Below are 19,071 nucleotides of genomic sequence, written 5' to 3' on the forward strand. Positions count from 1 at the left end.
ATGCACGAACGCAATCTGGAAACCATAAAGCCTCAGTCATCACTGCAACATTAAGTTGGGACTTCTGATTGGCCGAGAGGACCACTTACCCCCATTTCTTCATTGCCCGCCCAGTCGACGCTCACTTCCTGCTACCCTGCCCTGACCACGTCCCCTTGGAAGTGTGCTGAGCCAATGAAATATGCCCACAGGCCCCGACTGAGCGTTTGGTTATAAAAAGGGTGACGGCGGTGTGACCTGTCAGATGGTTTGTTGTTATTCTATCTGCCAGGTTGTAAAGGGAAGTCGAACAAGTCGGAATTCGAGAACTCCTGCCGATGGAGAATCAGTCGTAAGACAAGACGAAATTTTGTTTTTTTTGTTTAGTTTGTTTTTGGAAAGGCTAAAGAATAAGGAAAGAGATTCCAGAAGTTTGAAGATGAGAGAAGAAGTGTCCTGCACTAACTCCCCTGAAGGAGGTCTGGGAGCCAGCGAAGAAGAAGTGGAAAGAGGCTCCAAAAAGAATCACCCGACAAGTCACCGAAAACGATCCCCTCATCCCAAGAAAGACACTCTGACGGAGGACAGCGGCGCAGTAAGTCCCACTGGCGTCCTGCCGTGCGGGCCAAAGAGGGTGAAAAAGAGCCCCTCGGCCGCGGTGACCTTGGCCCCCGCCTCGCTGGGCCCCCGGCCCGACCAGCCTTTCGAGGACCTCCACTCCCAGCGAGTGATCGCCAACGTACGGGAGCGCCAGCGCACTCAGTCCCTGAACGACGCCTTCGCCTCGCTACGCAAGATCATTCCGACGCTCCCTTCGGACAAGCTGAGCAAGATCCAGATCCTGAAACTGGCATCGCGATACATTGACTTCCTTTACCAGGTGCTGCAGAGCGACGAGATGGACGCTAAACTGGCCAGCTGCAACTACCTGGCCCACGAGAGGCTCAGCTACGCCTTCTCCGTCTGGAGGATGGAGGGGGCCTGGGCCATGTCTGCTAGCCACTAGGACCCCCTCACTCCCGTCTTCACCTCTATCCCTCCAACTCTCTCTTTTGTATTTCTAATTTAAATCTTCTGGTCTGACCTTATTTCTTTCATCAATCTCTTGTCCTTTCCAATCTTCCAATCCTCCCACTGCGCTCCTACTGTCTGTCCCACAGTTTAATCCGGTGGAGGGAGACGCTCCAATGCTAACCCTCAGGTACGAATAAACACACACACACACACACACACACACACACACACACACACACACACACACATGCAAACATGCAAACAACAGATCTGAATTTCCTATGACATCAGTGTAGAGGCGTTCATGTTTATATCTGCATTGTACTGTATACAGTCCAAAAACCGCTTCACTATGCCAGCATTTGTCTTTGAGCTCAACAAACAAATAACAAGGCAGGAAGGAAACTGTTATTTATTCTGTTTGTATTCTGCATTGTGGTGAAAATGTTTATGATAAACAAATGGAAAAATGTCATGCTTGTGCGTTCGGTTGCAGCTTTCTTGAGAGAAACTGTATTCTGATAGAGCATTGGCATTATTAATTCCATTACATATTGAATGAAGGGAATCAAAAATACTGGTTTCAGTTAAGCTAATTCATGGGGAAAATAATGCAGATCCCAGCTTCTTCTTAGCAAAATTCTCAGGGGACTCATAAATTGAAATAAGTATCTACGTAAAACAGAAACTCTTTAAAAAAAGTTCCTAGACTGCTTAATCATGCTAAATCAATTTTTGAAAATGCATTTAATGTTTAGAGATCACCTCAATACCAAAAGGAAATTATAGCTTCTGTCTACATGTGTAAATTGCATTTTCTCCCTGCCTGTTAAATTCAGATCGTAACGTAAACATTTGTCTAAAGAGGGAGAGAGATTAAAGTCAGCAGTAAAAGAAATTTCAAATGCTTCTAATAAAACAAAAAAGCCTGTCAAATTAGTATGCATCATTTCCTTGTGAAAAAAACAAAAAACAAATGAAATGTTAATTCAAAAGCGCTAATTTAGTACTCCCTTATCCGCAGTTTTGCACAAGATTACATTCAAAACAATCCAAAAGAAATCTGTTTGTTGAGCAGATAAACAACGGAAATGTAAAAAGCGTGCCCCTCGCTTGACATAGTGGGGGATTTAGTATGTTGCATGTTATGTGCTCTATGTTGTATCCAGTGTCGTGCAATCAAGGGACGGCGCTTGGGGCCCAGACAAGCAGGAACCTTTAGATTGGAAACACTTGTGAGCTATTTGGAAGGTGTGTGGAATAGGGCTGGGGTCAGGCGTGCATGTGCGCCAGTGTGTATTTGTTGTCAGCTTTCATTAGCAGTGCAGACCTGTGCAACAGTCTATGTGTGTCTAATCCGTAAATGGAGCAGATATTTGCTTCCTATGTGTTAACTCACCAACGGCATTGAAAGGAACAACAAACTATCATCCAGATATCAGTAAATATAGCGACAACAACAACAAAAATCTCATAATTTGAAGTATCAATATGAGACGAGTCACGTTACAACTACTAAAGAATGGATAGAGTGCATGACAGTGTCCAGACACTCACAAGAAAGCCTGTGCTCACCGCAGGTGTTCCCTCACTTATTACGAAATCTCGGAGGGCCTCGGCGGCCCGAGTGGAAAGCCGAGCGTCCTTGAACGCAACACGGTAGTCATTACCGTCCACTTTGTCGGATCTGCTTGTTATCATCGGCGCGGCAGGGGTCCTCAGAGACAACGTCGCAGCATCGCGGGCCGCAGCGGGCCAAAGCATCTCGAATTGACCCCGGTGTTGCGCCCATCTGTTAGGAGCAGATGTGCTCCACACTTCATATTGATCATAAGTCGAAGAGGAAATGGGATAGATTTTGGAATTTTTAATAGATAATATCATAACTACCATTCTACAAAGAGACTGTAGAGTTATTTTTGCGGGGATCTTGTTGTCTTTTTCGCACATTTCTATTATTAGTTTGCTTGTACCAAGAAGATTTGATATTGCAATCAGAGTTTAGTTAGGCACAATTTTATAATTATGATATCTATACTTCTATAAGTCTAATTTATAACTATGCCTTTTCTTGCTGAAATTTCCCGAATACGGGATGAATAAAGTTATCCAATCCAATAAAAGAAAAGGGTTAATGATAAGCTTAAAGGCAAATACATTGAGTTATGGCATCTCCCTCAATTTAATAATCACCCCTTTCAAGAATGATTGCAATTAGAAGCGACTGGAATCTTTTTATACACAGCTATAACCTGAAGCAGTATAAAGTGATTAAGATGAAAAGCAAGGAAAAAGTAGACTTTACAGGGCAAAGATGGTAACTTAAACTGGTTGAGTATAAATGGGCACCACGTGTCTAATGATAAGCCAGTAGAAACATGTGATGTATCCCAGCCAATCAGTGAAGAAGGACAATGCTAATGATGGAAATGGGGGGAAGCGCATTACCCCACGGAAGAGGTCATTGACCTTTTTGAAACTGAGAGCTACTTCTGGGGTACTGATTAATGGCACCAGTGTGATAGACACTTTTGAAATAACAAATCACTCAAATGCTTGAATTAACCCTTCAATTTTATATTAGAAATAATGCAATGTATCATTGTGAAGACCCTGATGATGTGCATCAGTTCTCACAATTAAATGATCAATATGACAAGATAGAAATGGAGCCGTATCAGTATGAAATACCAGAACATACCTGAAGGAAATATGTCATCTGTATAATTATCTGTAATGCCAAACATTTCAAATGAACAAAAAATGAATAAGTAACAAACAAACATAAATAATATATTCCAATGATCTGAAGCTGCCTCCCCAGCGACTCGACCTCGAATACGCAGAGGAAGATGAGTGAGAGATTAGAATAATCCTCTTTGATTAATACTGTAAACTTCAAAGTATATCACTGTTGGCCATATTGCAAGGATTACAACACATCGGGGTTTTAAAATAAATTGTCAATAAATTGCTTGGTAAGAAAACTGTTCAGTCAAAGGACATCTAAAAACATTCAGTATCAGAGAGAAAAATAGGGCTATGATTAAAATGCTTTTCTTGTGATGAAAATGTATTTTACATCTTAATTGTATCATCCAAGTCATTCTCAGATAAGTTTTTTTAAAAAAATGATTTTTTTCTGCACAAACTGTACATTTACAGTTTTATTCAGAATATACTATTAACTTAGCGATTTGATTTTCTCGATTCGTGTCTAGACTAGACGTTTTTGTCTCGTTAAAATGGAATGCCAAAACGGCTTCATCGTGATGAGCAAAATGATAGCTTGCATTTTCACTTGGAGTGCGTCTCGCTACAATTAACTGGACAGCTTATACCACACAGACAATCACACACATCTCATGTGGCATTTAAAAATAAGACATTTATCTTCTTAAGGAAAAACAATTGTAGAAACTATAATCACAAAACTCTTCACTTGGATCCACTGCGGCTCTACCCACGTGTCTGTGTGTGTGTGTGTGTGTGTGTGTGTGTGTGTGTGTGTGTGTGTGTGTGTGTGTGTGTGTGTGATGTACAGTTTAGCCTAAGTAGCTGTTGAGCGCGCTTCGATTATTCATAAATCTCAGTCTTCTACTCATCTGCCACCAGATGTGGCCCATTTTTGAAATCTTCGTGCACAAGTTGTGGTTCTTGATACTGGTCTTTATTTTTAGACACTAACTCAAAAGTAGATATTTGTATTTTGACTGATGTACGCACAGTCAAAGTTGTCGGAGGTGGGGCAGTTTTGTCCATGCAGCTGCAGGCATGTGGATGCATCGTGGCTTATTTGACACGTAGGCATCCATGTGTCACTGAAGATGTGCAGGATATCTGTACGTATGTATGTTTTTATGATTGGCTCGTTTGATGATAGACTTTTATGGAAAAGGAACCTTGATTTGTTGGAATCTAAGACTATCGTAGAATTGTGTGATTCCTACGCGCAGACCCTTACCAGAGAAGAGAATATGTCAAAGTAGAGTAAACAAAGTCAAAATAGAAAATGCGCTCAAAATGTTGGCATCATCAGGAATCTTCACCCGTGTTTCTATTTCTCTGCAGAAAGCCAACGAGGGGAAAATTCCCGACTGACGGCATTGAAAGGTTCCTGCTTCAGCGTCATTTGAACATTTTGAAGGAGTAATATTTTCCCCTTTCATTGGACACGTGCTTGACTTATGACATTGAGAAATGCTCCTCCAACTTGACTCTTGAACAGTGAACTGAGAGGACGTGCCAGTTTAGCTATGGACGCTTACAAATGATGTTTTCATCGATAAACGGATGGCCTGCAGTGACATTAAAACAAAATGGGTGCCCGTGGGTTTCTCTGACATGGGCACTGCTGATAATTGTTTACAGGTAAAATGCTAATAAGCTAAACACTCTGATTTTCAAAGGGAAGTGGAGTCCACTCTAATGTACTTTGGCAGTATTTGGACCACATTCAGCGCATCTGATTTTCCTTTGTAAATAAAATGAACTACTTCCAGCATTCGCACACACACAAACACTTCTGTATATTTTATGCTGTGTTATAGCGTAATGCGAGAACATATGATTGATGTATTTCTGGCGTTTCTTGATAAAAATATGGTGTAAAATATGTGTTGATAAGGAGTCACTCCCACATTGAAAGGTGAACAAGTTGCTCTTCAATTTGTAGCATTTTGCATCTGCTTGTGATCATCTTTGTTAGGTTGTGGCCAATAAACAATTTTTTTAGCGATTGCTGCATCGATTGCATTGAATAGTCTTGCCGGAATAAAATGTATCATTTTCCATTTGTTTATTTGCTTGATTTTGAAAAAATCCGTTATTGTTTTGAAAGAGAAAAGTTGGACTATGGCATGTGGTGCAATAATATAACTTTTCTCAAATATTTTGTTGTTTTTTTATTGTTTTTTTTTAATGGACAGCACAGTTATCATGTTGGCATCACAAGGGTGGTTTTGGCTATTTTTGTTTATTATTAATCATTTTTATGAGCTGTCATATATAAGTGAAAATGGACTGGACGGTTACGGCAGCCAATGAGTGTCCTGTAAGGGCTAAAAAATAAAAATAAAAATCATCATTTGTGCATGAAAGGGTAAAAATACATACTGCATCCAACAAAAAAAATGTCTTTAGTTCGTTGAACATTATTTGGTTATACTGTACAAACTTCTTACTATTTATCCTATAAATATTAATAATCTAACAGAGACCAAGGACACAACAAATCATTTTTTTTCAAATGAGTATAATTGATTTTTCCTTTTAAACAGAAAACAAGGTTAAAAACCAGACAATGAAAAATATGTCATGTCAAAGTGTCCTTCATGTTGCTCGGTCAGGTAATTCATTTCACCATTTGGTCTCTTTACAAAAGCACATGGGACGAGTTTTCTTCTTCATAAAAATAAGCATTCATTAAGACAACAGGTGACAAAATATGTCAGTACAACTCCAACATAAGAACGGATGGATTAGCTGGATTTGCTTTCACATTGATAGCACATTAAAGATGGCTCGACAGTGATTTGGCTGCATGAACATCTCCATATTAAAGAGGGCTGAGCTGGCACAATGTATTAAAAGACAAAAGAATAAAAAATCCATCTTGCTGTCACAGCAGAGCATCTCAAAGAATGTTATGCATAAATTAAAACATTTGATAGGTCCTTCTTTGAGATGGGGATTTCTCTTTTTTTATCTCAACATTCAAAAACTTAAAAGCCATGCTGGTCCACTAATGTCACATTGTTGAAATAATGTGCTAAACTTCTTTTAACTTTTATAGCTGCGTGCCAAAAACTATTGCAACGCAAAAACTTTCTTTGACAGTTTCTTTGTTAGTAAAGACATTAAGTACTTAATTTATTTACAAATACAGCAGGAATGCTCATCCACAGACACACAAAAAAAACACCAAAGTTTCACTTGAACTCATCAAGTCCGAGCAACCTGAAATCAGTCATCTTTGATTTGGACACCCCGAATCGAAGCTTGTCTCACATGTAAACAACACCTTGCAGATTATGATGTGATGACGCTGGGCTTTGTCAAAAAACACAATATGTCTAGCCCAGGGAAAAAAGATTTTTTTAAAAATCCCGAAATTGATTTTACTAGTTCAAAAATCTTCCTTACAAGTCTTTAAATCTGAGCTCAAAAAGGCCCAAATGTCAACATACTGGTCCATAGTGCAAAATGGGTTATTTCATTTGGTTTGCCATCAAATGAGTATATCTGCTCTTCTTCACAGGCACGTGTGTGTGTGTGTGTGTGTGTGCTTCCTTTAAGGAATGTTAGAAGGTCGTCTGCTTTCGGAGATTCCCCCTTCATGTGGAATGACTTTTCTCCAGGGGTTTGTCTGCATTTTCCCTAATTTAACAAGAAAGAGTATGAGTAATGTGATTTGTCACACTACAAAACAATATGGTGAAAGCCTGCATAGTTTTTCTTTTGTCCAATTTAACTAACCTCTTAGCGGCTATAGAAACATGCTTGTGCTTTTGTTTATATAATACTAAATAAGACGTATAATAGCTACTTCCTTGACATGATGTTAGCTGCAGAGTAACTAGCTTTGGTCAGTTCGGTATGAGCCATCGAGCTGGGCGAGCAACTAAGTTTTGCCCCAGGACACTTGTCCCCTTTTTATTCTTTACAATTTAAAAAAAAATTGCTTGCAAAAATGAGATTTTCATTAAGCGAATCCTCTCTTTCCGACACAATAAACATATAAAACAATGCATCTCTTTTAAACTCTCCTTATTTTCGTCTGTAATTTTCAGGAGGGCACCACATGACTAAATTTTAATGTCTCAATTTCACATAAACAAACATGTCCTGTAGTACCGCTTGTGAAAATGAAAAACTTGCATCTGGTAACCATTTGTTTTGATATTGGAGACTATATTATTTTTTTGTTTTTCATTTGATGAAACATTGTTTACACTTTTCTCTATTTCAAAAGCCGTTTTGTTTCTATATTTCCAAAGAGCGCACATTGTGTGTCAAAAATAAAGCAAATGTATTTTCAATTCATTGGATACTCTAAATTTATAAAGAAGTTGGTTTTGCTAACGCCGCAGGCCAAATCAATTTGCCAATCACGACTAACATAACAGCATGCAGGCCTTTTTGATATCATGACAATGGTAATAGTTTTTGCAGATTTCTTTTTATGTGGACATTTGATCTAACCCAGGGGTGTCAGACTCGGGTTGGTTCGCGGGCCGCTTTAACGTCAACTTGATTTCACGTGGGCCGGACCATTTTAGATATAATATTTAGATTTTTTTAAAATAAATGGACTAAAAGAACTGGATTAAAAACTCAGAATATTCAGTTTTTATAGATCTAAAACAATGTTTATTTTAGCTTTTTTATACATATATTTAGATTTTACAAAATGATTTTTGAACTAAAAACACAGAAAAAATTGATTAAAAAATTACAATTATTGATTTAAAAGAGAAAATCAGGAAATTTAATATACATCTATACTCTTCATTTTAATTTGATCCTAAAACAGAAAGTCGGCACTCATGATTTACTTTCCCGGGCCACAGAAAGTGATGGGGCGGGCCAGATTTGGCCCCTGGGCCGCTACTTTGACACATGTGATCTAACCTGTCAGAGGGACTGGCTCCCATGGACAGTGCGGCGATGGCGTCGACGGCATCGCTGTCCGAGTCTCTCCTCAACCAGCGCCTCTGCGCCTGCAGGTAAGACAGCTCCACAGTGGCGGACGAGCCCTTCACGCTCTGCCAGTAGTCACCTGACGTAAAATAAAAAGAGCGAGTGAGAAGAATGTGAAGGTTGTGATCGTCCGCTCGGAGCTGTTTAATTTTCCGCCATCCAAACAGCCTGCGGTCTAAATACCCTTGTCGATAACATCGGAAATGTAAATTAAAAGGGCGTGTGACACGCACTGAGAGGAAGTTTCAATCGGGCCAATGTGTTGCGAGAATACAACTCTCATATAATTTCACCCTAGGCCTAAATCATAGGCTTAACATTCTTGTGGCTTTGCAAATATTTTTAATTAATCTAATTTGGTTGGGATAACATTTGCGCGCAATCAGGAGGGGATGTTGCGAAGGTCGTGTGCCAAAGAAGTGTTTGAAGATAATTGGAGCCAGGGCGGCCTTGTGTGTGTGGGTGGATGCGTGTGGGATGGCTTGAGGGAGGGATGAGCACTGGGGGTGCAAAGACGGAGAGGTGACCAGGGAGCAGAAGTGATGAAGAGGAGGAAGAATAAGGTGAGAACCTCACCAGATTCAATTAAGGACAATAGAAACGGAACTGTTTGGAACTTGGATTTTTTTTCCAATTACCCACAGAACACTTATCGCAAAGGAAAAAATAGGAAGAAATCCATTTCGGGCTTAAGTTCTTGACTTCAAGTTTTGAGAATGTTTCTTACATTTAGTAAGTGTAAAAAAATAAAAAAGAAAGAAAAATTTGGCTCTGTTATTGAACGACAACGGCCCAGGGTGTAGTTTGCACTTCACATCTGGGATTGGTTCCAACTACCTATGACCCTAAACAATATGAATGATAGCGATAATAAATGAATGGATATTGTAATATCCAAAAATAATCCAACATTTACCTGATCTTTAATGGCCAATGGTGCTGAACTGTAACTGTCAAATTCTGATACAGCGATTAAGAATGTAATAATTGGAAAAGGCGAAATCAATGTAAATGAACCACAGTAGAAAACGACTTCAGGCAGCTGAGAGCTTTCAGAAGTCGCAACTGGCAATATTTCTGCGGAACAGGTGAGTTCTTTTATCATTCTTCTTTTTTTAAATTCAATATTTCATTGTATAAATTCAAACTGATAACATTTAGGGCACCAATTTGCTTTTTCTTGAACAAATCTGGACCAATGATAGTCTAGGACAAGCAAATGGACATTTAGACCGTATTTTGTTAATTTGGTGAATCCGGGCCACCAAGTGAGATGATAGAATGAGTGCCAACACCGCCAACTCCTTTCACACCAATGAGAAGGCAAATGAAATGTTTTGCTCACTTTGAACCTGGATGACACTCAGTAGTGACTGCACGGCGTTATCGCAGGGCTTTTGGTCCAACACGGACTGGGGCAAAGGCTCCACCTGGGTTCCCAAAAAGAGGCAGTGGTAAGATGGAAAGAAAAATCACATGATTAACCCTAAATAGCTCAAATAGCTCACCTCCATTCCCAGCAAAGAGCTGACACAGGCTTCAGAGGCATCACAGATGGCCTTGAGGTCTTGTCCACCCTCCAGAGCCAGAACCACGCGGCCCCCAGCTAGAGACATCAGCTGTCGAGTAAGGAACCCAAAACCTGGTAGACACGCATGAATTTAAACGCAGATTAGTGCTGTGCTTCTCTTTGTGAATGCTAAGAAGACCGAGTCTTACACTTGGCTTTGACATTGTACCCTCCCAGTGGCGGCGAATGGCCTTCGACTGCATCGAATCCTGCTGAGACCAGCACCACGTCAGGGGAAAACTCATGGGCGATGGGCATCACCACGGTTCTGAGGAGTACCACAAAGGTAAACACGATGACTTCATATTGTATATACAGTGCTTTCACTAAGCCCCGTTTGAACTTACAGTACAAAGGAAACCTGAAATCGGAGTTCCTAATAGAATTAGTTTGTTTAATGTTTTGTTTTTACCATTAGTGGTTAACTTTGTTTTACATTTAAATTAGCCCAAAATTTCTACATCACAGGTTCACGGGTGACGTCAGATGACTTTGGGCAAGGGCACACACCGGACTGGTCACCAGTTCATATAAGCAGCTGGCTTTCAGGTAAGAACATGTGCAAAAGAGCACAGGTGGAAACAACATGTTAAGAAAGGCCGGTGACACAGAGAGGTCGACATGAGACACCTTGTGCACTTGAGGAGAAGACTTTCCTGGGTCCTTACTTCCTTCCCTCATCGGCTGCCAAAGCGCGCACACGGCTCATGCCGCGTTTGATTCTCTTTCTCTCTCTCTCGTTCTCTTTCTCTTTCCGCGGCAGTTCAAAGGCGTTTACGCGCGTCTGGTTTCCATTAGGAGCTCGTCCCTCTTCTCACGTCACTGACAGCCACCCATCTGGAATCCATTGGGCCTAATTACGCCGCCTTTGGATTCTCTAACAATTGCACCCCCCGCTTCTTCGCTCTCCCCTTCTGTCTTCTCCTCTCCTCCTCACTTTAGGATGTATCAGTAGCCAGCCAGAGATGAACACACGGCGCTACTGGCCGGTAGAAGCACCTTAAATGCGTGCCAGCGTCACGATCGTCCAGACATACAGAAAACATCATGACGCCTCACCTCATCGCAACTGAGCGTTTGCTTGATTGTACTTGAGTCTCCCGACCACTGGGACCCGCATGCCTGTCACTTACAGGCAGCCAAAAACAGACGCACATCACCATCGACCTGAGGCTGGCTCGCTTTCACTCTTTCCCGAAGGGAGTTTGGAATGGAAAACCCTCTCATCCAAACAACGGATTCAAATTAAACTTTGCAAACTGGCAGCGCAGCAGAAGCATAAACAGGAATGTACGATGCATTAAATTGTGTCCATTTAGCGTGTCATGCCTTCAGTTTCACCAATCACCTAATGAGAACAAATGCAGTGAGACATTTACATGCGATGCATTATGCTTTGCGCTTTGAAGTTTGGCGGAAATGTTTAATCTTGCTCACTTCTTGTCTTAATTTGAATAGTTAGAGTGGTTGTAATTACGATAGGTTGTTGTTCTAGCACAATTCGATGAAGGTGATTGAGGTGATCGAATGATTGACTGTGACAAGCAGATGTGCTTGTTAGAACGGACAGATATAGTAGACAGATTAAATTTATTTGTTTAAATTGAGGTGTTTTTAGGACACGGAACAACAGTAAATAAATGAATCAAAACAAAACAGACAAACAAAACCTAATCTAAGTGAACAATATTGGTAGTAATGCGGTAAGCAGATGTTACCCAAAGATGATTGGTATAGGATTAGAAAGCAGAAAACACTAAAGTATGACTTTCGCAACCTTATACGAGACGGAACAATCCATCTTTATTCCTCCTCAGATGACATTTTAACTTTTGAAGGGTGGTCTAACACAAACACGCAAGCGAGATTTACATAATCCACCACTGGATGTCTGCTTGCAGTCCCTAAAAATGTACTTTGCAACCATGGCTTTATTAGTTTGTTTTCTTCCATACTTTCAAGAATGTGGCCTTTGAAGCGAACAAAATGACTTATTTTGTTTGCCACTAAATAGAATCACTGTCGATGATGCTAACACTTTAAATGACTGTAAAATTAACAGTACCAGCCACCTTCTCAAGCGACAAAGCAATATGTTAAACTACATTTGGAAGAGACACGAAAATCGTTTCCCAGCAACACAGCAGTTCATTTATGTTTCTTGTGGTTTATATGATCATTTTTATGCAGAATATGTATCTACCAATTTTAATGACACTAGACAAAGGAACGGAGAAACAGAGAATCTCTCTTCAGCTATGTACTATATGGCGTTTGAAATGTTAATTCTCTAAAATGTTGTGATTTCCAAAGGCAGGGTCACTTAAATTTCCCCCGAGGCTCAGGTACAGCCACGGGGAAACCGGAAACTACAGAATTACACGATACTGCAAAGATTGTGGTTAGTTAGGGTAGTTTTACACAAGAAAATGCTTCTCATTTGCCAATGCCGCGTGAAAAACCCTAAGCGAACGGCTGCGCCGGAAAGAACCAGTTGTTCCTTAATTACCATTCTAAACTCTAGTAAACACTGGACTTAGTGTTTCAAAGCCGGCATACGCGGCCTATGGGTTCTTTTTTTTCCTTTTTTTTTTAACCATTACGGCAAACTCATTAGCATTTTTCTTTTGACGAGGGGCCCACCCACTTAGTAAGCGGGATGTTGATCTGAAGTACAGTTGCATCATCTGGTAGTGAGCCACGAGTGGAAACATGTCATAGTACTGAGCTAAAACAATAAAGTTATTACAGGAAAAATAAAATCGGAAATCAAAGAAAATATGAGATGAGTGATATCCACAAGTAAACATTCTTTTTAGTGAATTGGTTTATCAAGAGATGAATGTTAAGTTACCATAAGTTATATTTTAGGTATGCTGTTAATATGGAACTTTTATTGATATGGTAAGTATCGCCATCTATATCTATTGTAAGTGCCATAATACTGCAGCAACCAAGGCATGCTTTTGTACTCTTTCACAAGTTGAGGGTTTGAGTCTCAATCTACAGAACTATTGATGATGCTGAATTATCACACTCATTTAGATCAAACTTGGGTTCATCTAACTAACATCTGACATCTAACTTATAACTATGCCTTTTCTTGCTACTGTCACAATGAAATTTCCCGAATACGGGATGAATAAAGTTATCCAATCCGATCCATAAAAGCAAGTACAGTACATAAGAACCGCATTCTTTCATAAGTTAGGGGACCTTGAGCCTGAGCAACACTTTTACCAGGTGGAGAGCTGCAAGTGATCTGCTCTAGTAAGTAAAAGTATTATACTGTGTGCTGATGCTGTTTTTTTATAATGATCAATAATGATAATAATAAACCGCTAATGTTAAAACTTGTATTGTAACTCTACAAATGAGCAAATGTATTTTTACCTGAATGCGGCCAGATACTCGGCATCCCCCATGGGAGGGTTCAAGCCAGTCCATCCAATGTTCACGTTGAAACCCTCACCTGCCCCTGCACCAACCTGGAATTGCACATGTGAAGGCAAATGTTGCAAATATTAATTTAAATGCACACAAAATGTGATACCAGCTGTGATATGTATGCTCGCTTGAACATATGAACATAAAAAGATTCTCCGCGCATCCTATGAAATGCTTCTTAGCCCTTCGCCGACCTTTGCGCCCGCAAATCGGGCCCCCCGAGAGGCCCGGTTGCAGCCTCACCACCAGCAACCTCCCTAAGCTCCACACCCGATTGCTTTATTCTCCACCATTACTGTAAGGAAGCCATAGAGGGGCTCCTTTGACCTCACATATTGAGGGGAACTAAGGCCCAGTCTTGGATCGGTCTTTGGGATTCTTGGTTCTCTTTGTAGTCTTGCTAACAGCCATTTAGCCCTTCTCTCAGCCCTTTGCCATCCGTCAATGTGTCAGTTTGAAGGGAGCGTGTGGAGGCAGATTGACACCCTCTTGGCAACAAGGTGTGGTAATGTGTGTGCGTACGGCTGCGCGAGGAAGAAAGAATGCTGATGAGCATTGCAGAACGCCCGACTCCATTCTTGTCTTGGAGGAGGGATGTTCACAGGGCAAACACAAAACACATGAGGCCTTCCATTCTCTGCCAACTGGTAATGTACTCTCAAGCGCACGCAGACACGCACACATAGACACAGTCCCACAATTTCTTCTATTGCTCCAAGTATCTTGTGCGCTCTTCTGTTCTATGTCTTCCCTTTCATGTTGAAAGGGTTGCTGGAATAGATTAGTGCTTCACTGGTGACTGTGTGGTACACAGCAGTCCGCATTATGACTATGACATCACAACCCGTACCCCATGGTGAGTTATATACCTACACGGGGGGACAGTGAGACTCCAGCGGTTCACCGCAGAGCTGAACAGAGGTTGAAGGGCCACTTCAGGCAAACCCACATCCAAGTCAACGTAGCGTTTTATGTACTATTCACATCAGGGGAATTTATGGGAAAACATTGACCATTTGGCCTCATTATTGTGGGGGGAGACGGGAGAAGACGAGAAGGGATGCGTGAGATTGAATGGCTTGAGAATTCTATCAGTGGGTACGGAGGGATCGTGTACAAGTACATTCAGCAGAGTTGGATTTGGGGAAGCCCGCCGATTTCATTGGCCTCCCCAGAGGAGGGGCTAGCGGACAGGCAAGCCAGGCAGTTGCTTGGGGCCCAGGCCCAAAATAGGGCCCTTGAAGGCTGTCAAAATGTACTCCACAGAAACGACAAGAATTGGCCAATTAAAACGACATTGCAGTAGCAATTGCCCCACCTCTGTGGCTTATCTGGTACTTCTACCATATTCTGCTCAAACATGAACAACGAACATTACAATCAAAAATCAGATATGTAAGGATTTGTATCAGAAGCATCGATTTGATATTTTTCTTTAACTTGTGTGGAATGCATCAGCCAGTACCTTGTTTTCTAAATTCACATTAGACGTAATTGCTGGCTTATGATCTCAGTCATCAGCTGTGTTCATCTCGCATCAAAAATTAGTTCTCAGCGAATTTGAGTTTTAATGACTGAAGCAGCTCACATGTGGTTTCTATGAATGTTTTTACCTGTGTCAGTCAGGGGGTATTACACATGATGACAGTGTTTTCTAAAGGAATTGCTGTGACCCATAATGGTAAGCGCTAGTTACCTAATCATAGCCCTCACTTTAAACACATACAGTGCTTATCCTAACTAACGATCCAACTCAAAATACATGGTCATAGATGACCACAATTTATTCCGCAGCACATTTTTTAGTTCCCTTGAATTGGAGCCACATAAAAGAATCATGACGTTCGGACTGACAACTCACACTCCTTTTCACATCGATGGACAATCGCCAAAAAGCCAAACGGCCATGTTTTGAAAGGCAGGTGGAAGTAGAAATACCAAGCAAAATTGAAAAGAATTCTATTCTATTCTTTAGACAAACCTTTTGGCAATGTAAATTTGAGGAAATTCAAGATCATACAATCTGGTAAAATATATAAATAAGTAAGAAAATTAGGCAATTTTTGCCAAAGTCATGAGGAATTAATTATGATTATTTTTGCCCTATACATCTTGAAAACTTTAGATGAAACCGTGAAGTGGATGTTTCTAAAGTGAGAGTTTATGTAGAAATAATTTCTTTAAATATTAACAATTAAAAAATCATAACACAATGCATTTGGGGCATCATATCTTTTTACACTGTATAAAGTATCTGGGTTTGACAGTCATACACATTGTGTTTTGGTATATTGACACGTAAAATCTTTAATACAACTACTCAAGGAAAGCAGTTAATAAGATAGCTTTTCGTCAACAACTACCTCATTTGGATGTCCACCACCAGGGAAGAAATTGCCATTATCATAGCGGTGTAGTGAGATATACAGGACATTTGGGTCATTGTAGAAGGCTTCCTGCGTACCATTGCCATGGTGAATATCCTGGAAATAGAAAAGTAACAGAAGAACTTGAATGGACAAACTAAGGATTAGAATATGCATTTCTAACGAGATGAGACAGTTTAGCTTTTATTTCTATTCATTTTAACTGATCTTAATATATTTATTGGACAATTTATGAAATATAAACAATACTTTTATATTGGTTCTGACTGTCTTTCATGTTGGCGAGCGAACAACAATGTTCCACCCTGGTGGGCAATAAAAAAAATATTATAAAAGAAATCATTATCACCAATGGGAAGGAACAAAAGTCTAATTGAAGATTCTGTCTGATTCAATTCTCCTGTTTCTCTGCCCTTTTGGGCATGAGCAACCCTGGTCTTGCTGTGGTTCCTTACCCAATCCACGATAAGGATTTTTCCGACATTGAGTTTCTGTTGGAGTTGTTTGGCAGCGATGGCCACAGAGTTGAAGAAACAGAAACCCCTGTGGACAAACAGGAAGGCCATATGTGTTTATCAGAATTTCATCAGCTTATTAATATCAAACAACCACCATATGGACTGTCGGGACTTCTAAAACAAGTCATGTGGTGCTTATTGAACACAGGTTGCGACAGTCACAGCACAGGCGGCCCTTGACACGCTAACATGTAAATGTTTTCGGAATGAATGTTTTTTTTGTGTGACGAGAAATGTGTTTTTATATGAGAATGTCACGCTGAGTGAAAAATCTCCAAGCAGAAAAATTGCAGAGGCCACAGACTATGTGACATAGTGAAATACGAGCTTATCATAAAAAAATGGCCGTGCGTGAAAAACAATGGAAGAATGTTTAGGGTCCACAGTGGTTGTAAACTGTATAAATGTGTTTGTGTATGTGAAGAATACATCATATATAGAGTCTGCTCATAAAAAAAATGAATAACTGGTGACACGCACTGCCGAGGACACACGCAAACAGTCCCAGCTGAATGTGGTCGCAAGGGTAAATGCTTCCAATCAAAGACCGTCACTGCTCCACGCCCACCCATAGAGTGCACACCCAACCACACACATGCCCGTTCTTGAACATTAAGTTACGAGTACAGCAAATCTGTAATAAAATCTTTGAAATTTTTCACACAGGCCTCTAGATGTTCTTTGCACTTACAGAGGAGACGAGTGTGTGGCATGGTGCCCGGGCGGCCGCACCACTGCGAATCCATTCTAGGAGAGGAAGAGAAGGAAAATCATCACCTTGCTGGCTATGTAAAGATTCACAAGTATTGACATTCACAGGTATTTAAAATAAAAGTTCTGAGTGGATAAATGAATGTGGATTGGTCAGTAATGTTGCCTGTAAAAACCACAACCAAGTTAGTTGCCAAACATGTTTGCACAAATAGTTGTCAGATTTTTTTTTTTAATGTGTTAACAATGGTTCAAGGCGAATTTGCAAAATATAGTTTAACCCAAGGACGAGATTGGAATGTGAGAACCAAGGGAAAATGTGTTGGCTCAGGGGGAAAAATTGTTAAAGCAGGGTCTCGATTTGGATGTCAGACTGACTAAATGCTCCATTTACTGCATTGTTGTTACTGCGAAACATGGATAGCACACATTATTGTAACCTTACGTCCAGACTTAATGGATGTTTGCTTTTTAGTCTCTGTTCTTGTCAAAGACATATCATCTTAAGGTTTTGATAACTGCACATTTTCAATACAAGCAAAAATGTCAGCATTAAAGCTGTACCTTGAGCTCTCCTTGTGCCACTTTCAGTGCCAGGTCGATGACGCAGCCGGCAGCGATGCGAGAAGCTGCTGCAGTGTAAAGATCATTCCAGATCGTGTCATTATCAACCTGTCAATAAATAAATAAATAAATAAACACAGTGGTTAAATCAACATTATTTCTAAATCTCAATCCTGGTCACGAGAACACAGGTATAAATAAGAATGGCACTTAACCTTCAATCATGTGATTTTAAGGAAAAAAACAAAACATTTACATTATTTTCTTGTGTTCCTAACATTCTGCCGCACCTACAAAAAGCTTTATCTTCAATGTAAAAATATATTTATTTAAATTGTATAATATCTTTTTATGTTTGTTTGTATATTTATTTGTATGTTTTCTGTTGAGGTGGCATGTGCATAAAGGTTGATTCTATTCGATTTTATTCTTGTTCATTTCTATATTATTCTGATAGAACTATATAGATATAGTCAACATTTGATGAGTGATCGCATCACATTTGATTGATTGCTAAAAAATGTAAATAAACAATATGAATATAATTGTTTTGTTTTATCACTTTAGAAAAATGTGTTAGTTCCAAAGTTGCCTGAAAAAAAATTGTCATGAGTAGGATTTATGGACTTCATCTCTTTTGACGGCAATGCAGATTTAAATAGCTTTAAAGATCTGACATCAAAGTTGGCTCAAGTCAGCGTTCCACTACTCTTATGTTTCTATATATATGAGCCTTTTCTTTTTTTTTAAGTCACGTCTTCTGGCAGTGTCCCATCGTGCAACAATGAAATCAGAGGAATTTCTTTCATCACAGACTTTGCCATCTTGTTCCAATAACTCGGAAAGCAAAGTCATGGGCCGGAAATCCCGGCAGATCAGTCGTCTTATCAACTGACACCCAGCCCCCTTTAGTCTCTTTTCCTCTCGTCTCCTTTCAAATAAATGCCTTTGCAGTTCTGTTTGCAACTCCACAGGCTTTTTTTTTCCCTATAGGACCATCTTTAATTTAAATAATTGGCTTGATTTTCTATTTTTGAGTGAGAGTATTTTTACCATTTCTATCACTACACTTTTTTTCCCACTCCCTTCAACACTCCCCATTCCCCGCATAGGTTCTTTTAAACAGCAAGGTTTAAATGTCCTCCAGCCACAATAAATAATTTTGCATGTTGCTTATCAG

General features: G+C 40.1%; 2 protein-coding genes across 4 annotated transcripts in view; one reads left to right on the forward strand and one right to left on the reverse strand.

Annotated features, from left to right (window-relative positions):
• The first annotated feature begins 265 nt into the window (after positions 1–265).
• Positions 266–5,754, forward strand: LOC144075852 (twist-related protein 2-like). Its single transcript, XM_077603281.1, has 2 exons — positions 266–1,180; positions 5,065–5,754. The coding sequence occupies exon 1, from the start codon at positions 419–421 to the stop codon at positions 983–985; it is 567 nt and encodes a 188-aa protein (XP_077459407.1). The 5' UTR covers positions 266–418; the 3' UTR covers positions 986–1,180; positions 5,065–5,754.
• Positions 5,755–7,384: 1,630 nt separating this feature from the next.
• LOC144076137 (histone deacetylase 7-like) overlaps positions 7,385–19,071 on the reverse strand; it is a 36,460-nt gene continuing 24,773 nt past the window's right edge. For 2 of the 3 annotated variants that reach the window (XM_077603762.1, XM_077603763.1), the window contains 7 exons: positions 17,892–17,999; positions 17,308–17,363; positions 16,554–16,641; positions 16,075–16,194; positions 13,658–13,752; positions 10,414–10,532; positions 10,129–10,336 (listed from right to left, as the gene is read on the reverse strand). In XM_077603762.1, coding sequence (XP_077459888.1) covers positions 10,167–10,336; positions 10,414–10,532; positions 13,658–13,752; positions 16,075–16,194; positions 16,554–16,641; positions 17,308–17,363; positions 17,892–17,999 — 756 coding nt within the window. In that variant the 3' untranslated portion in view covers positions 10,129–10,166. The other variant, XM_077603764.1, reaches the window with a different exon arrangement.

Source organism: Stigmatopora argus, chromosome 6 (genome assembly GCF_051989625.1).
Source record: "Stigmatopora argus isolate UIUO_Sarg chromosome 6, RoL_Sarg_1.0, whole genome shotgun sequence".
Classification (NCBI taxonomy): Eukaryota; Metazoa; Chordata; class Actinopteri; order Syngnathiformes; family Syngnathidae; genus Stigmatopora; species Stigmatopora argus.